Source organism: Bactrocera latifrons, unplaced genomic scaffold, assembly GCF_001853355.1.
Source record: "Bactrocera latifrons isolate USDA-ARS-PBARC rearing strain unplaced genomic scaffold, ASM185335v1 scaffold_35, whole genome shotgun sequence".
NCBI lineage: Eukaryota > Metazoa > Arthropoda > Insecta > Diptera > Tephritidae > Bactrocera > Bactrocera latifrons.
The window spans coordinates 787,001-804,962 of record NW_017536990.1 but is presented as its reverse complement, the minus strand read 5'-3'; the positions used below and the strand labels follow the sequence as shown (position 1 = coordinate 804,962).

Genomic DNA, 17,962 nt, shown 5'->3' with positions numbered 1-17,962 from the left:
CAATATTCAGTTATTAGTACATGTACATATATTTACATCATCAATAATGGAAATCAGTGAGCGGAAGTGCCCCCATCTATAACGGTAATATATGTATACAAACGCATATACATACATTATATGCATTTCAATTTTGTCTGTATGAATGTTTGTATTCTGATTACAATACATTTGAACAACTGATTTTATGGCGCACATGTTGCAATTGAAAAATCTTAGCCTATGTGCAGGCGATATGTATCGGTGTGAGAACAATAAACAAAGCAATCGATAAGCAGCTGTTTATGCTAAATCCATTTATTCAATAATAATTTAAAAAAAAAATAGTATTTGAATGAAATAAGCGCAACATTTTAAATATGCTAAAAAGTTTTAATACCAAAAATCTATTAAATTATCCCTTTACAATTTAATCGTTAACCGATTACTCTCATTCGGAAACAAAAAACTTTAAATGTCTGAATTTGAGTAGGCAAGCCTACGCTACCGGCATAAAATGTGACAACTGTTACAGCTGATAGGACACAAATTTTTCTTTCAGTTTTCGCCAGCAATTTGGTAGAATTTATTTAATAAATAAAATAAGTGAAATATGACTGCCGTACCACCACCTTCAAATGTATCAACTTTATTACCACTTGGTTAGTATCTCATATTACGTTTAACAAATCGTAGCAACCCCAACTAATTTTAACTGCTTATGCAGAACTTGTGGACAAATGTATTGGATCTCGGATTCACATTATAATGAAGAACGATAAAGAGATGGTGGGTACGTTATTGGGATTCGATGATTTCGTAAATATGTTATTGGATGATGTGACAGAATACGAAAACACGTCAGAAGGAAGGCGTATCACTAAACTAGACCAAATTCTGCTCAATGGCAACAACATAACAATGGTAAATACTTTAGCTTTCTCTGCTTTTATTTCTATATATTACATATTTTCTTTTATAGTTAGTGCCCGGCGGCGATATACCGGAATGAATCAACGAGTGATAGAAAATTAACATATATATTTTAGAGATTTAACCTTAGTATTAAGGACTATTGAATACAACTCAAGGTTATACAAGTTTTCTCATTCTTATTCATGGCGGGTAAATTTGTACACAATCTCGGTATAGGTTTCCAAGCTGGCCTTCATAAATTATGTCATTAATTGCTTTCTTAGCGTAAATCTGTTGTTCGGGCGTCATCTTTTGCAGTTCCATAGCCCAAGTTTCGGCCAACTTAAGTTCATACTCCCCTAATGATCGAGTATGAGAAATGTTCCCAGCGCTCGACGGCATTCCATATTCACTTTTATTGAGTTTAATACTTTTGTCGGGAAGTGTAGAAGATTCATCAATGATTTCTATATTTAACGGTTCGCCGTCCTCGTACATAATATGAAAATTCTATTACAATATACATACATATTTATATGTAGTTTTGTTTCATACAGATATTGTTGGTAGCTTACCTCTTCTTTCGTTTCTATATGGTCTATTAGAAATTTCATGTCGTCAAAGTACCATAATTTTGACACATCACGTCTTTCTTGTGAAAGACGTTTTACTTCTTTGCGAAAATTGGTTCGGAGCGTATTAATTTTTTTGGTCACATCTTTCCGATTTATGTTTGCATACTTCTCTCGAAATTTACGAACTAAAATGTCATAAGCTTCATTCTTTTTATCTTTCTTGCGGTATTCTGGAGATTTGGCGTCCCATAACGCTGGAAGAGACTTGTATACTTTAAGACAATCGATGATAAAAGCTCGTTCTTCATTTTTCTCGACTAAACGCATTTTCATTTATTCAAATTTATTGCACAATGATAATCTGAATAAAAAATTATATTCTCAACCAAAAGTTGCACAAACTAAATTGAAGATTGCTTCAATTAAATTGACAGTAACAACTGTCAAACAATAAAATGTTACCGATAGTGATATAAAATATTGCTACGTTTATGTGGTTAATTATAGCAGTTGTTAAAATAAAAGTTTGTTATATATTAACTGTTAACATTTTTAGTTTGTAATATTTAAGTTTTATTTTTCAATTTTAACAGTTATTAGAATTTACGAAAAAATTCATTCGTCTGACATTACGGCGCAAAATATTTTTCTATATTTCATGCAGCCCTGGTTAGTTAGTAAACAGCTGATTCATTTGTTTACATTTTTGCCATAATGCTGTGGATAAAATAAAAATAAATATCAATATTAGAAAGTCATGCCAATCACCGAGCGGGAAAAATTAGGTATTGTGGACTTTTTAGTAAACGAGGAGCAGAATGTACCTGCATTGTTACAAGTGGCGAGATCAGTCACAAAAAATATATGCGACGTTGCAACAGTGCAAGGTATAGTACATAAACAAATTAGTCATAATTTAGTAAATCCCATCACTTTTCATCTACAGAAGCACTTGACTATGTATATATACAAATTGGCGATACTCTAACCTTGCTTAACAAACGAGCCATAACTCGAGAAATGCTATTTAAATATCTACATCACAGAAAAATTCAAGTTAATGCAGACTTCACCAAGGGCGCACTAATTACAAAAATTATAAAATATTGGAATACTTTCCAAACCAAAAATGAACACATAACTAATTATAATGATAGTGTTGATAATCAAACGACTTCATCAGAAGAAAAATATTTTTACAGTCAGGTCGATTCTACAGTTCACGATTGTAATAACAAAGAGGCTCCCTACCCCATTCACTTGCTGGCTCGCAAATTTACAGAATGGTTTTTTAACAATCTTAATATGAGAGAATTGAAAGTCGAAGATTTTTGGACAGATGCAACGCTCAAACTGCGTATAGCAGCTACGGATCAAATTAATGATTACGAATGTGCTGGTGATAGTGAAGTTATCTCAAATCTTCAAAAATCAAAAGAACAATTCGGTTTCTTCTTCAATCCGAATCTTACACATGCTGGCGTTCAAGGACGAATGAATGTGCATGGCTTAGTGTTGGTACTGGCATGTGGTACGCTTCACATTGAACCAAATTGCGTTGGGGTATTTGAGTGTACATTTGGACTGCTCCGTGATCCATTTGCTGAGAACAATTGGAAAGTGAAAACAATGCAATGCATTTTACGCAGTCAGATAGCCGCATCAATGCCTAGATTATGCGAAAGTGAAACACTCAAAGAAGCACTTTGCTTGCCGACACCGGAAGGTGAAATTACGTAGGATATATACATATAACATCACTATTATAATTATTTTTTGGAATTATTAGAAATATTTATTAAAATAGTCTAATTTCATTTGTATTTATTTGTTTATAAAAAAAGTTTTTAAATATTTCGAAAGTTATAGTGTCGGCGGCAAGAAAAGCGAAGACTATATAAAAGTATTGATTGATAAAAAAGAAATAAATGTGTGACAGGAATTATGTGTATAATATAAAAACACTTTTTATCTAAATATTTGCTGATTTCTGGATGCACAACTCAATTATACACGTTTTATACCCTGAGCTGTGTACATTAAGTTTGTCACTAAGGCAAACTCAAAAAGAAGAAACGTTGAAGACCTTATAAAAAAAAAAAAAGAGCGCTGAGAGCACGTAGTTCTAGTTTTATTCGTTGTTGTTGTTGTTGTTGTAACGGCAGAATTCTAGTTTTATTCGTCGCATCGGGTCATGCTATACCTTTTTGGAAAGCTCATTTCACGCGCTAACAGGTGTTTGATTGACTGTTTCTTTTAAGTCGTTCGTGAGTTATAGCGTCGCCAACATGGATATGGAAAAATAAAAAAAAAATACGGCATATTTTACAGTACTACTACGACAAAGGCATGGTTTCAACGTTTTCGTTCTGGGGGGTTCAGAGGTCGAAGAAGCGCCACGCTCCGGAAGACCTGTCGTCGAAAATTGCGATAAAATCGCTGAATTAGTCGAAAGAGACCGGCATAGTAGCAGCCGTAGCATCGGTCAAGAGCTGGGCATGAGTCATCCAAAAAAATTTTATGAACAATTGAAAATCCAATAAAAAATACCGTAAGACTTTTTTGACAACCTAGTATAAATATATATATAAATGATCCTAAGGGATTTAGCCATACCCTTACTTCTGAGATATCTATTTGAAATTTTGCACACATATTTTATTGCCAAGAAGTTACTCATTTTCTGGAACCGGGAATATCGGACACTATAGCATATAGCTGTAATATAAACTGAACCCTCAATATCATGTAAGAAAAACTTTTTTACTTGAAAATCTGGCTTCATGAATTTTTTTTTGGAATATTTTTTAAAGCAATGGTACAGTCTCCGAGAAAATTATTCAAATCGGACCATTTAGCTGTCATACAAACTGATCGATCAAAATTTAGTATATAATCTTATATGGATTTTTTTTATATGTGAAGTTATCTCTTGCTTCAGTGCAGCCGAAGTAAAAGTTTTTTCTTGTTTACATTAAAAATAATAAAATATTTGCATCGCTTTTCTTGTCCAACAAATTACCTTAATTTCTGTACTTTTATCTTGCAGTTTTCATTCAATCCAATTCCTCAGCTCCTCCAAACGTACGAGCTCAGCAGTTAGGTTTTTTGAAAACGGCAATGTATCCTTTCCTTTCCTTAAAAAAATGTAAATAATTTCTTAAAACAATTTGGTTTCGTTTGACCTTACAAAATGCTGAACTTACTGCCGATGAAATAAATTTAATTTTTACACAGACTTTAGTTAAAGCATTTAACATCGCTGTATAACAGCCGTCTGAAAAATTAAGAGAAACAAAATTTGCTTTAGGTAAAAATGCAGTGTACATTTTTTAAAGTTCATAATTTCGTTTACATCTCCATTGCAATCACATGGCGTCGAAAATGATTTGGGATGTGATCCGTGCAAGCAAATCTATTCTCACGCTGCTCCGAAATGGAGATTTTTACGAAATTTAAATTTAGTTTCATCTTATCAAAATAAGTATTGCTTCAATCCCAAATTATTATTACCAGCGCAATTAACACAAAACATGCAGTACTCTCGTTCGTCGCAAAATGTGGTGATAGGCATCAGCACGCCTACGCTTATGCGTTGCACAGCGACCAATTCTGAAATTAAATTAAATACTATAGCATTGTTTGGACATAAATAAATTATAGTACTGGTATTAATACATGCGGGAGAACCTCTATTTATACATGTTTTTAAGTACGATTTTGTTATTTTTGAGAACACTTTCATCCTTTTTTAAGTTAAAATTGAGTATTGCTTTCGAAAGGAAAACAAAATTTAATTTATATACAAATGTATATATTTAGATATCTCTAATAGTACGACAAAGAAAAAAAAAACTAATTTTTTAAAACTCCTCCACTTATGAACATGTTTCAAACTGGAATAGAGTCATTTTACTTTCACGTACATTGTGCACCATCTTTGCACATATGTATTTCGATTATATTTAATTCCATAGATAGTTACCATATGTAAAAATAAACATTTCTTATTACAACTTTCAATTTGCGATTTTTAAAAGAAATGAAGAAATTTGCTGGATTCATAGAAAAGTAAATTAATTGTAATGCATGGTAAATCAAAATATTATAGAAAATTATATGCATAAGTTGATTTTAACAAAAATTAAAACATCTTGCAATATTTGAAATATTAACTAAGACCGTTTAATATGATACTAAAACTCCTGGATTTGCATATTATCATGATGTTTAGACATATTAATCAAATTAAATTATTGATTTCAATTCGATTTACATTCCAATTTATATAACAGTGCAGGTTATTTTATGTAGGTCAAACTTAGAACTCTACTAGTTGACATGAGCTGACAGAATCCATTGGTTTTGTACTTTGGCAAAAAATAATTCTTAATTACTTCTCAAACTAGCAGATATTTCTAAATGAAACTTAATTAATATTAAACCGCAATTCAGTGTGTTCAGTTCTGTCATCCTTCTCTAATACCTGCTTGTACACTACATTTGTGAACATAAAACATTTGTAGAAGATATATTATATAAATTATGTATAAATAATTGTATAATACTTAATTTATAAACACTAAAACTGCCAGCATGTATCATAAAATACATTACTAGCAGCATAGGAGGAAAGAATTACATTGTGTGTATGCCTGGTGTAATGGCGTCCCTTATTATTTCGCATATCGGTTCAAATAGCATCAAAACCATTACTATTTAAAACGCCGCCTACATCTTTTCTTGAATGAAAGGATGCGTGAGTGCTTGATTCAAGGAAATCCGTTTTGATGGATCAAGCGCAAACATATTATCTAATAGATCTTTTAGTTGCGTTACTTTACGTTGTTGCTCATCTGGTAAATTCTGGTCAGCAATAAGTTCTTGTTGCAAATTTCGGGTGGCTTTTATTACAGGCATTACAACGATTTTTTCCTACAAAAAATAATATTTTTAGTAAAGTAAAAAAAATGCATTTACGTTTACGAATAAAATAATTACCCGTTCTGTGATTTTGTCAATTTCATGGTAAAGGAAGTTGCAGCTCTGATCAAAATGTTGTTCTTTGAATTGACCCTTTCGAATAATTCGATTTGGTATTTTTCCTGGAATCAATAATTTTGAAAACATTTATAGTTTTTTTTGACAATTATTTATGGAACGTGTCGCTTGATTTAGAAATTAAATTAATGCATTATTTGCAAACCTGATGGAAACAAATTTCTTAATAGTATTACCTTTTAAGTCCATGAAAAATTTCAGCATTTGGTTGTTACTCTTTCCACTAAAGAGTATTTTACCCGTGTATAACTCATATATTGTACAACCCGCAGACCACATGTCAATGCCATAATCATATGTGATGCCCAATATTATTTCGGGTGCTCGATAAAAGCGCGATATCAAATATGGTGTAATTTCGTTGTCGTTAATAGTTGATGCTGAACCAAAATCACAAAGCTTCAAACACAAATTATTCTCATTCACTAAAATGTTGTCGGGCTTAATATCTGCATGGAGTATGCCCGTCTTTTTGAGCAGCTTAAGAGCCAAAAACAATTGTTGAGTATAGCTCCGCACCGCTTTGATGTGTAAACCTACATTTTTGCCATATTTTTTAAGCACTTCTCGCAGGTTCATAGATAGTGGTTCAAATACCATACATAGATGCTAAATTGAAGGACAAAAATATTAATTCATTTATTTATTTTTTTCAATGTACGCGATTGATTCTAACCTGTTTGTGAAAAAAATGTCGGAAAAGTCGTAAGCAATGGAATCTATCTTCGGGATCAGCATCATTTAACTTCTTCAGAATCTCCAATTCACGCAGACCAGTTTTGTGCCTAAAATAATTGGTTCCATAAAAGAAATTTAAAATTATATATTTTCTTACATTATTTCGTTGTTACGTATAATTTTTACAGCTACGTTGGCATTTCCACGCGCTTGATCACGAGCTCTTACTACGTTACTGAATACACCTTGTCCAGTGTACCCACTAACAACATAACGGTTGTCCAGAATTTCTCCAATGCGCACACGATAGTATCCTTCGGCATCGTCCCAATTGTCAGTCAATGCAGGATTTTCAATTTGCGTTTTATTCAACACTATTGTATTAGGAGACTGAATAAGAAATTTTTTTAAATAAAAATTCCAATTGATTTAAGCTGAAATGAAGACAGTTACAAGCAATCGACTCACATCGAAATTAGAGTCCACATCTTGATCTGCAAACATATCCCACTCGGGTCGTTTTTCTTTTGTAGAATTTTTTATTTTTTTATCTTCGTCCATGTCCTTAACCTCCGCATGGCTGGGCTCTTCAACTGAAATCTTTGTTGGAGTGTTTTGTATCAACGGCGCAGGGTCTTCTAAATCATATTTGATAGGTGGACTGCGATTCCTTTGAGAATGTGTGAAATTTTTTGGTGGTGATGCCTCCTTTTTACCACCAAGTTTCTAATAATACAAAGAAAAATTATCTTTATATGCTTTAATACATTTAATTTATATTACCTTTAACAACTCTTCGCGCTGCTTTCTTCTCATCTCTATAATTTTCTCCTCTTCTTCTTCATCTTCGTTAATGTCAATATCTAAGTTGTCGCCATCATCACTACTTGTGTCTTTGATTTCAGCTTTTTGACCTTCACTGAGCGATCCACGGTAGCGATCCTTGTCACGCTCTCGACCACGATCTTCACCTCTCCAGCTGTCTCGTTCGGATTTTCCATCGCGTTGACGCTCTCGTTCCACCCGTCGCCGATCCGATTCTAATTTACTGCGGCTATGGGAACGCATTCTACGGTCTCGATCACGTTCACGCTCTCGGCCACGAGAGTTACCGTAACAGTCTCCACCACTACGCTCTTGCTGCCTAATTCGATCATCTCGCCCACGGCGATCACGATCACGGCTATTTTCACGTTCGCGTTGTTTATCGCGATTTATTTCAAGTCGAAGATCTTCTTTGTTTCTGTTTTGATCATGTATATCACGCCGAAGCCGGCCACGATTGTGGCTTTCGTCACGACGTCGATGAATATTTGTCTCCGATTCTCTACGCAGCGATCGACTGCGGCTCCGTTTGCCAATATGTGGATGTCGATCTCGTGAACTAGGTACACGCGTTTCCTGCAACTCCTGGTGAGCATGACGATGGTGTTGGTAATGGTCACCTAACGACTTTCTGCGAGGTGATGGTATACGCTCATCCTTACTAGTAACATAAGGACGGGATGACTTGCGCTTAGATTCAGGAGTACGATGTCCTCCGCTAGAATCATCCAATAATATAACATCAGGTTCATTTGAAATATATTTTTTACTGTGTTTACTAATAACATTTTTACTGATTGACGATGAAGCTGACAATGAACGCGTTTTGACTGGCTGTTTGCTGTTAATACTAATTTTTTCATCGCATGTAGTTCCCTCTGCCGTTTCTTTATAAATACCGCGGTTTATGATTGGAACTTCATTGGAGAGACTATCTTCGCTATCGGACTCTGATAAATATGCACCTAAACGAGCTTGAAGTAAAGCCTTCTGTTTCATTAATTCTTCGAGATTGAGTTCGTCTTCTATGATAGCAACATCTGGACTAGCTACATCATTTTGACTGTATTCAGCGAAATAAGAAAGTCAATAACACATATATTTTGACATTAAAGACACATAACTTACATTTCACTTTCACTGCCGGATGATGCTACTTCCATAGTAGGATAAATATTATTTTGAATGGTCTTGGTAATCTCTTCTACCAGACTTCCGGGGTCAGTTGGAAGATTTGTCTTTGTTATGCTGAACCCACCTCCATTTGCTTGCTGATCACCTCGTGGATTGACATCTTTGTTGACTTTGTGCATTATTTCTGTGAACTTTTCATTAAGAGCGCCGCTACGGTGTTTGTCACCGGTATCTTCAGAAACTGATGACTCGCTGTGCTTGTGGTGTCTTTTCTTTGACTTCTTGTGCTTCCTATGGGACTTTTCACTTTTACTTGTTTTCCTATGTTTCTTTTCCTTTTTAGATTTTTTGTGCGAGCCCGAAGCATATTTGAAACGTTTTCCCGTAGTTGAATCACTAGAGTCATAACTGTGAAGACAAAACTTTTATTATACACACTTTTGTTATATTAAACACGGAGGAGTCATAACCTCAAATGTATTTTTCATAGCTATTTACCTTTGATCTTCGCTAGACATGGATATATTTTTATGGGAATCACTCAAGAATTTAGCTAGCCAATTGGCTTTTGTCAATATAAATAATGTCCTTGCACGCTATGTAAATAAATCCTACAATTTCTTGTAAAATATTTTTCCATACCAATATTTGCTAATAAAATATTGCAATGCTTTAAACGAACTTAGCTGCGATTGATACCAGAAATACAGTGTACCATTTTAACAAGAATAAAACTTTTCACAGCAAGCACATTCGCTGCAGTTGCATTATTCAGGAACTTGCTTTCAAGTTTTTCACATGAACTATTTGTAAAAATTTATGGAAATCGAAAGCCGTGATGTGACCTACAAGCAACTTGCTAATCAATAATAGTTTCAAGACGCCGTCATCATGGAAAAAACTTAAAATTCTTGATTTGAATTAATAATATAATTTGAATGAAGAAATTGACATCATCTTGACTTTGTAAGGTACGGGTCTAAAAAATGCAGAATATTGAAGAGTTCATACAAAAGTAAACAAATAAAACTCAATCATATAATTTTTTTTTTTTTATTTATAAAAGCTTATAGAATGTTAATGTTAATAACATATGTACAACCTAAACCATGCAGCGCTAGCTTCAGAGGCTATCATATAATATTATAATACACATATATGTACGTTGAGTAATTTTGCAGTACAATGCTTATAAATGCGACCGTGTTCAATTCTTATCAGTTTCTTGTGTCATAAATTTATATGCAAAACCGGAAAAAGATAAACAACGATAACAGTGATAAATAGCAAATAAATAAATAATAACTTTTTGGTAAAAAGCTTGTTTATACATATGTTTACGCAGATTATACAAATTCTCTTATAGTGGGATATTTGTTGTCAAGAACTTTTCAATAAAAGTAATATTAATCTGCTATTATCGGCGTAAATATCAAAGTTCAAGGGTGGAAACATTAAAAACCACACAGCACGAAAATAAAGAAGTCGCCTTTTTTGTCAACAGAAAAATAAATTTGAATAATATGTCTCTTGGAAAATTAGTGGGATCCATTGATGAAGGAACAACATCAGCCCGTTTCATGATTTTTCGAGCCGGTACCAACAAGGTTGTTTGCTATCACCAAATTCCCGTACCATCTATTTATCCGCAGGTTTGGATTAAAAAACGCTTATTTGCAATATTGGTAAATTATTATTAATTGTTGTAGGAAGGATGGGTGGAACAAGATCCTATTGTTATATATAATGTGGTAATTGAGTGCATTGAGGAGGCCGTAAAGAAACTCCAGAAACTGGGAGGTTCGGTAGAGGTAAATTGTGGAATTTGTAATATACTTACTATATATTTACTATGTACTAAATTCTTTAACACGATATTATTTTTATTATTTAAGGAAAAAAAAAATATTTTTTATTTATTTAGTTATATATATTTACATACATAAATACAAATAAATAACAATTTTTACATTTAACATTTCATAACCCATCCCTATTTTACAAAAATATAAATTTATTGTCTATTCATGAAGCTGCGGTACTTTTGAGCTTCAATTATACGATCCTCGAGTGAGCGATCAGGTTGGTCCAAACATCGGTCGTCCATTCTAGTATAAATATGGTCGTTTTCCTTAAAGTCGCGTGGACGGCGAGGCAGAATGTGGAAATGTACATGCGGTACTGTTTGACCGGCATCGGGACCATCCTGAACGGTGACTGTTGCAGAAGTTGTTTTATAAAAATTCTCAAGCATTCTTTGCACCTTACAAACTGTTGAGAAGAGATCACAAATTTCGTGACACAACAAACTATCCAGACGCTGAGTCACTCGCTTTGTTGAAACCAATACATGGCCCTCTACAACGCAGCGTAGATTAGTAAATGCAAAACAATGCTCGGTTTCGTAAAATATAGTTTCCTTCTTAATAATATTATTGGCAAAATAATGATCTTGAGTAATATCTATTGTTCCCATTCCAAAGGAATTTAGCGAGTAAACATCATTACGCTTATGTTGCATTACTGGCATGCTCTTTTGCACAAAATGATTTTTGGTTAAATCAATTTCTGCTGTTGCGATCGATAAATCGTTTTCCTCACAATTCGCCAACACTTTTCCCCAGGGGTCAACAATTAGAGCATGACCCCAACTGGTACGCTTACTGTTGTGTGCACCAATTTGAGCTGCGGCAATAACATAGCATTGATTTTCAATGGCACGCGCTCGTAATAATACCTCCCAATGAGCTTTACCCGTCGAGTAAGCAAATGCCGATGGATACGTGAGTATTTGGGCTCCAAATTTGCGTAAAATAGAACTAGCTTCACTAAATCGTAGATCATAACATATTTGCATGCCCAATAAACCTATAGGGGTGTTGGCTGGGAATACCAGATGGGAACCTGGTGTCACTACATCTGATTCACGAAAACGCATTTCCTCTGTTTCCACATCGAATAGATGTAACTTTCGATAGACGCTCACAACTTCACCAAAATCATTAACAATTACATGTGTATTATATATTTTATCGGTTTTATCATTGTTTGTGTCGAGTATAGACTCATGAATACCACCCAGTGATACCCACATTTTATTTGTTTTAGCCAATTCTTTATACTGAGCCATAATTGCACCTTCCAAAGGTTCTGACAACTCCAATGTTTGTTTTCGGTGTTCCCCAACGAAGTCACAGCATTCTGGCAGAAATAAAAATGTCGCATTTTGTGTTTTCGCTTTGCAAAATAATTCTTCAACTTGTTTCATATTGTTAGCTTTATTGCTTGTGGCACACATCTGCCCGATAGCAATAACCTTGGATGCTTGGTTGGAGGACATTTTTGATGAAATATTGGCAAAGCCAAAATAGTTTGAAGGAACAGTTCCACCTACAAATCGCGTTAGTCTTTGAAAGAAAAGCATTGATAAGGCCACTTTTCAAAACTTGGTCACAGTATATACTGTGGTTTCTGCTTTTATTGTCTCATTTCGTCTATTTCTATTTGTGCAAAAAAAATCAATTTAATTGAGTGAAAAGTAAGTTACTCACCATCTGTGTTGTTATTTCACCATTGGGCCAGGGTTGATATTTTTATTTCCATAGTCAAAAATAAATTTATTCTGATGAGAATCAGTTTAATTAAAAATAAATATTCGAATTTAATTGTATTTTACTTTAATTGTAATAAGAAAATGTATATTATGCACAAATATTTTAAAGGCAATGATATATGCATGTTTGCCTTTAATAAGATGGATAAGATGATAATGTTTTAATGATGGTAATGTTTTAAAAATGTTTTTCTATAAGAAGTATGTATGTATGTATGTATGCCGCCTCCAAATATACTCTACTAATTTTCTGTCTGCGAACAGTTGTATACACATGTACATATGTATGTATGTATGCATACACATATTTTTTGCAAAACAAATTTTCTTTAAACTCTTTATTACAATTATATGAATTTGTCTTATGTTATAATTTCAAAATGTACATTTAATGCATTAATTTAATAAAAATACTTCCATGCTATATATTTCAAGGACATCGTTGCTATAGGTATTACTAACCAAAGAGAATCAACAATTGTTTGGGATCGGGAGACGGGTAGACCATTACATAATGCCATTATTTGGCTGGATAATCGCACATCTAGTACGGTTGATGAACTAGTTGAGACAATACCAAACAAATCACGTAATATAAATTATTTAAAACCGCTATGTGGTCTCCCCCTTTCCCCGTATTTCTCTGCGTTGAAAATGCGTTGGATGCGCGACCATGTTGGAGAAGTTCAAAGGGCGATGGAAGCCAATACCTGTCAAGTTGGGACAGTTGATACTTGGTTGATTTATAAATTGACAGGAGGTCCTAATGGAGGGGTTCACCTGACTGATGTGACAAATGCTTCTCGTACCATGCTAATGAACATAGAGACGTTAAGATGGGACCCACATCTGTTGCGGTTTTTTGGCTTACCACTTTCTATGTTACCACAGATACGTTCAAGTGCAGAGCATTATGGTGATGTAACGGTTAGCATTTTAAAAGGTGTCCCCATTACGTCATGTTTAGGAGATCAACAGGCGGCACTTGTAGGCCAACAATGTTTGAGCCATGGGCTTGCAAAATCCACGTATGGAACGGGATGTTTTCTTCTCTATAATACGGGAACATCAATAGTGCAATCTAAGCATGGTTTATTAACAACAGTCGGTTATCAATTGGGACCACGAGCACCGCTAATGTATGCATTAGAAGGTAGTGTTGCAATTGCTGGCGCCGCCATAAATTGGATGAAAAATAATTTGGAATTATTCGATTCGGTTAGTCAAGTTGAAGAGATGGCCAGCAAAGTCGATAACTCTTTAGATGTTTATTTTGTTCCGGCATTCAGTGGACTATATGCACCATATTGGAATCAAGAGGCTCGCGGGTAAGTCCTTTACACTCATTCTTGGATGTAATATACTATAAATGCATTGGATACACTTTATTTCAGTGCCATTTGTGGTTTGAGTGAAGAAACAACCAGTGAACATATTGTACGTGCTACTCTTGAAGCTATCTGCTTTCAAGTACGAGACATTTTAGAATCAATGCGTAAAGACTGCGGCATACCAATGACGAAATTAATGGTTGATGGTGGTATGACCGCGAATAATTTATTTTTACAATTGCAAGCCGATCTGGTAGGCATTAGTGTGGTTCGCGCTAAAATGCAAGAAACAACTGCTTTGGTGTGTTTAAGAAAGAAATGTGTTTTATATAGATTTTAAAATGTATTTACTATATTTAGGGTGCGGCTTTGGCATCTTATATGGTTGTAGAACCTAGCTTTGACATCACTGCACCGCTTGCTGGCAGCTCAGGCCAAATGACCACTTTTAAACCAACTATTGGAAGTCACGAAAGAAATATGCGTTACAAAAAGTGGAAAATGGCTGTGGAACGTTGTATGAATTGGGATACTTCAACATTGACCGAAGCTTCGAAACTCGACTTCTAAGTTTCGGATAGTGAATAATTTTTATAACCTGAATAGGGCATATTAACTTTGTCACGAAGTTTGTAACACCCAGAAGAAAGGGTCGGAGACCCTATGAAGTATACTATATATAAATGATCAGTATGTCGAGCTGTCTGTCTGTCCGTCTGTCAGTATATATACGAACTAGTCCGTTAGTTTTTAAAATATTGTTTTGAAACTTTGCAAACGTCATTTTCTCTTCAAGAAGCTGCTCATTTATCGGAACTACCGATATCGAACTACTATAACATATAGCTGCCGTACAAACTGAACGGTCTTCGAAAAATTTGTTCATATCGGATAATTATATAATAGTATATAGCTTCCATACAAACTGAACACATAAATGCACCTGTGAAGGGTATTTAGCTTCGTTAACGTTTTTTCTTGTTTTAGTTTTAAATTGACATGTTTATGAAATGAAAAATAAAAAATAAATCGATTTTTAGTAAATAGAAAACGTATATTAATATCATAGTTGCATTGGTTATACATATGAAGAATCAGTGAGTAAATACAGACGTCTATATAGTATATCATAAATGAGTTCTCACAAATGCTAAGTTTTATGTGTTTAGGACAAGTGAATTTAGATGGACTCTTCGATAGTTCCACCAGAGGCCTGTTCAAGTTCGTTAAGCATTATTACTCCACCTGCCGCTTCGTCAACGGCTACTGCGACAGGTGCACCAATGCATCCACCGCCGGCCACTTCAACTTCAGGAACGAAAGGTACACGTGCCTCAGCATTAATATTCACTTCTGGAGGCCTTATTGGATTGCCACCTAAGTTATATATGAATTGTTTTCTTTTAAATGAGTACATTTTATTAATAATTGTGTATATTACTTGCGTCGAGTTCTAAAGGAGGATCTGCATTAGCCTCGGCCAAATTTGTTACTGATTTTGATTTAACGCATTGAAAGTCAACGTGACGACTTTTGGCTTCCTCCTTCTCCCAAGACATGTGTATAAAAGGACGTTGTACGTAGCTGTAAATTACTTCTGCTCTACCACCTGGTCTTCGACGAATTTTTTCTTTGTGCGTTGGATATCCTTCGATTCCGCAACGTATTTTCTTTAATCCACGATCTTTCATTACTTGCTTGGCAACGTCACGATTCTCAATGTATTTAAAAAATCGATGCATAGCGGTGCTGTGCACAGCTGAAATTATACATATTCTAAGCTGGTAATAGAAATATTAAATATTTCTTAATTACGTACTTTGGCAGTATTCTTCACCCATTTGAGGAGGAAATTCTTCATCCCAGTCTACAACGTCGTCGTCTAATAAAACTACAACATGACACTCTCGGTCACCACGTTGAGCTGACGCAACCATTAAGGGCAGTATTAGATCTTCAAGAAAAACTTCGAATTGTTGGCGGGCACCTTCGTTGCTGAGTTCATGTAGTAAACCTCCTTTTAGACGACAATACATACGTGCGAACATATAAACGTATATGGGGGAAGGGGAAATAAGTACGTATTAAAAAGTCGAAAGAACAACGAGAAAGAGGGAGAGAGAAGAATGCTACTAAAAAACACTAATTTGGTACAGATTTTTATGAGTAATGGTGTTCTAAATCTTATAATAAAATAATATCGTTTCCTTAATCTTTAACTGTTTTGTATATATAGATAGACTTTGAAAAAACTCACGTAAATTCTGGCATCGAACTGTGGTCGCATCAAATGGTATCAGTAAATAATCACACGCCTCTTTTAGTTCTGGTACAGATACAGTTGGAGGACAGCGAATTATTCCAGTTTTATAGTACTCCAAAATAGCACGGAAAACTGTGTGTGAAATCCCTTCAGCTACTTCGTATTCGCCGCGTTCATTAGGATGGACAAATTGAAAGCCTGAACTGAACATTGTTCCTAACATGGTGTTTGGATGTGCAGTTACCAAAGCTTGTTCAATGACGAAACGGACATTGTCCACTAATAATGCGATACGATCCCCGGGACGCATTATAGCTCCACTTCCAGGATTATTAGATAAAACAGCGCCTGTTGTGGCCGTCTTGTCATGTTTCGGAATAGCACCACTTGCCGCATTCATAATGATTCTCTGTTGTGTCAGCTGATGATGGGGCTGTGATTTACTACAAATGTTGCGTTGTAAATACCCGCTGCTCCTACAGGAACCAATAAATAATTCAAGAAATATGTAGAAAAAATATAATTTTTTTTACTATATCTTACCTATTTCTATTTTTCAAAATTCTACGACGTCGTTCCTCAGCTTCAAGATTTTCTTCAATACTACTGCTGTCACTGTATGAGTCGCCGACGTCAAGTTGACTTTGTTTTGTCGCTTTTGTAGAGTTGTTGTTGCTACTACTACTATTTCCAGAATTTGGAGAAGTTGTTGACATCGTTTCCGTTGGACTGATGAAGCTACAATTGCTTCTTAAACTCCAACCCTCTTTTTAATTGTCGATGGTCGCCCTACGTTTGTTGTTTCCACCGCTCTCCTCGCGTCTATCTTCGCCAATTTCTCCAATGTCCCAAGAACACTTTCTTAATATTCCTTTGTTTTTGAGAAATTGGAAAATTACATGAGCCATTCAACCCCACACCCCTTCTACGTTTAATGATATTGGTGACTTTTCTCGCTTGCTTTCTTATCTTGTTGTTTTTATAGTGACTAAGAAACTTTTAATTTTGTTATGTTTTTCTCCAAAATGGTTATTGTTAGAAAGTACTTGATAATTTGGCAGATTATTTTAAGGCTGTAAAAATTTGAGCAGTTTTACCAGAGCGTAATCGAGTATAGTATAAATGTCTAGCAAGCGCTAAAAATTTTAGAAATTTTCACATTACTATTCACCATGGTTTTCATTCTATTCTATTTAACTAATTGTCAAAATCACAATACACCCCACAATATACCTAGAGATGCAATTGGTACTGATGTTTCCAAAATTATAAATTGCTTTACTTAGCTAATAAATTTTCACTACACCATAAGTAGTCAATATAATCAGTTGAATTTATTATTTTAAATGTATTTAAAGACCCAGTCATTCTTTATTTAAATTTTTTTTGTAGTTAATATATAATACTGTGGATATTAATTATTTCTTCATTATCAGAACTTTATCAAATTTTAGGCGAAACTTATCTTCTAATATGTTTTTACCAAATTTAGTATTTTCATCAATTTATTTTAAATTAAGGTTTTTGTGGCAAACATACTTCATAATGTTCATTAAGGGAATATATGTATCGAATCGAAATACCAATA

At 34.4% G+C, this 17,962-nt stretch overlaps 7 protein-coding genes across 10 annotated transcripts; 3 read left to right on the top strand and 4 right to left on the bottom strand.

The window, feature by feature from the left end:
* The first annotated feature begins 491 nt into the window (after positions 1-491).
* Positions 492-1,081, top strand: LOC108971637 (U6 snRNA-associated Sm-like protein LSm5). Its single transcript, XM_018937840.1, has 3 exons — positions 492-641; positions 707-903; positions 962-1,081. Exons 1-3 carry the CDS (start codon positions 593-595, stop codon positions 989-991), a joined length of 276 nt encoding a protein of 91 aa, XP_018793385.1. The 5' UTR covers positions 492-592; the 3' UTR covers positions 992-1,081.
* LOC108971636 lies at positions 998-1,961 on the bottom strand. The gene is made up of 2 exons (XM_018937839.1): positions 1,470-1,961; positions 998-1,404 (listed from the first exon to the last, which is right to left on the bottom strand). The coding sequence occupies exons 1-2, from the start codon at positions 1,800-1,802 to the stop codon at positions 1,096-1,098; spliced, it is 642 nt and encodes a 213-aa protein (XP_018793384.1). The 5' UTR covers positions 1,803-1,961; the 3' UTR covers positions 998-1,095.
* A 198-nt stretch (positions 1,962-2,159) lies between these two features.
* On the top strand, positions 2,160-3,576 carry LOC108971635 (uncharacterized protein C3orf38 homolog). The gene is made up of 2 exons (XM_018937838.1): positions 2,160-2,356; positions 2,416-3,576. The coding sequence occupies exons 1-2, from the start codon at positions 2,227-2,229 to the stop codon at positions 3,207-3,209; spliced, it is 924 nt and encodes a 307-aa protein (XP_018793383.1). The 5' UTR covers positions 2,160-2,226; the 3' UTR covers positions 3,210-3,576.
* On the bottom strand, positions 2,170-9,867 carry LOC108971631 (serine/threonine-protein kinase PRP4 homolog). Of its 4 annotated transcripts, XR_001993560.1 has the most exons (13): positions 9,666-9,867; positions 9,162-9,575; positions 7,992-9,096; positions 7,677-7,934; positions 7,366-7,598; positions 7,207-7,315; positions 6,707-7,139; positions 6,471-6,574; positions 6,112-6,404; positions 4,983-5,081; positions 4,676-4,746; positions 4,492-4,606; positions 2,170-2,186 (listed from the first exon to the last, which is right to left on the bottom strand). XR_001993560.1 is itself a non-coding variant. In XM_018937833.1 (9 exons), the coding sequence occupies exons 1-9, from the start codon at positions 9,683-9,685 to the stop codon at positions 6,201-6,203; spliced, it is 2,880 nt and encodes a 959-aa protein (XP_018793378.1). In that variant the 5' UTR covers positions 9,686-9,867; the 3' UTR covers positions 5,632-6,200. The 4 variants fall into 4 exon arrangements, 1 of the variants encoding a protein (XP_018793378.1); XR_001993561.1 differs by lacking the exon at positions 2,170-2,186 and having other exon boundaries at positions 4,433-4,606; positions 4,825-5,081; XR_001993559.1 differs by lacking the exon at positions 2,170-2,186 and having other exon boundaries at positions 4,434-4,606.
* Positions 9,868-10,412: 545 nt separating this feature from the next.
* On the top strand, positions 10,413-14,763 carry LOC108971633 (glycerol kinase). The gene is made up of 5 exons (XM_018937836.1): positions 10,413-10,819; positions 10,877-10,978; positions 13,216-14,108; positions 14,175-14,412; positions 14,472-14,763. The coding sequence occupies exons 1-5, from the start codon at positions 10,691-10,693 to the stop codon at positions 14,679-14,681; spliced, it is 1,572 nt and encodes a 523-aa protein (XP_018793381.1). The 5' UTR covers positions 10,413-10,690; the 3' UTR covers positions 14,682-14,763.
* On the bottom strand, positions 11,146-12,737 carry LOC108971634 (nitrilase and fragile histidine triad fusion protein NitFhit). The gene has a single exon (XM_018937837.1). The coding sequence runs from the start codon at positions 12,589-12,591 to the stop codon at positions 11,182-11,184; it is 1,410 nt and encodes a 469-aa protein (XP_018793382.1). The 5' UTR covers positions 12,592-12,737; the 3' UTR covers positions 11,146-11,181.
* Positions 14,764-15,140: 377 nt separating the features above from the next.
* LOC108971640 (BTB/POZ domain-containing protein 10) lies at positions 15,141-17,639 on the bottom strand. Its single transcript, XM_018937847.1, has 5 exons — positions 16,918-17,639; positions 16,369-16,850; positions 15,931-16,128; positions 15,553-15,870; positions 15,141-15,488 (listed from the first exon to the last, which is right to left on the bottom strand). Exons 1-5 carry the CDS (start codon positions 17,088-17,090, stop codon positions 15,292-15,294), a joined length of 1,368 nt encoding a protein of 455 aa, XP_018793392.1. The 5' UTR covers positions 17,091-17,639; the 3' UTR covers positions 15,141-15,291.
* Between the last annotated feature and the right edge of the window lie 323 nt (positions 17,640-17,962).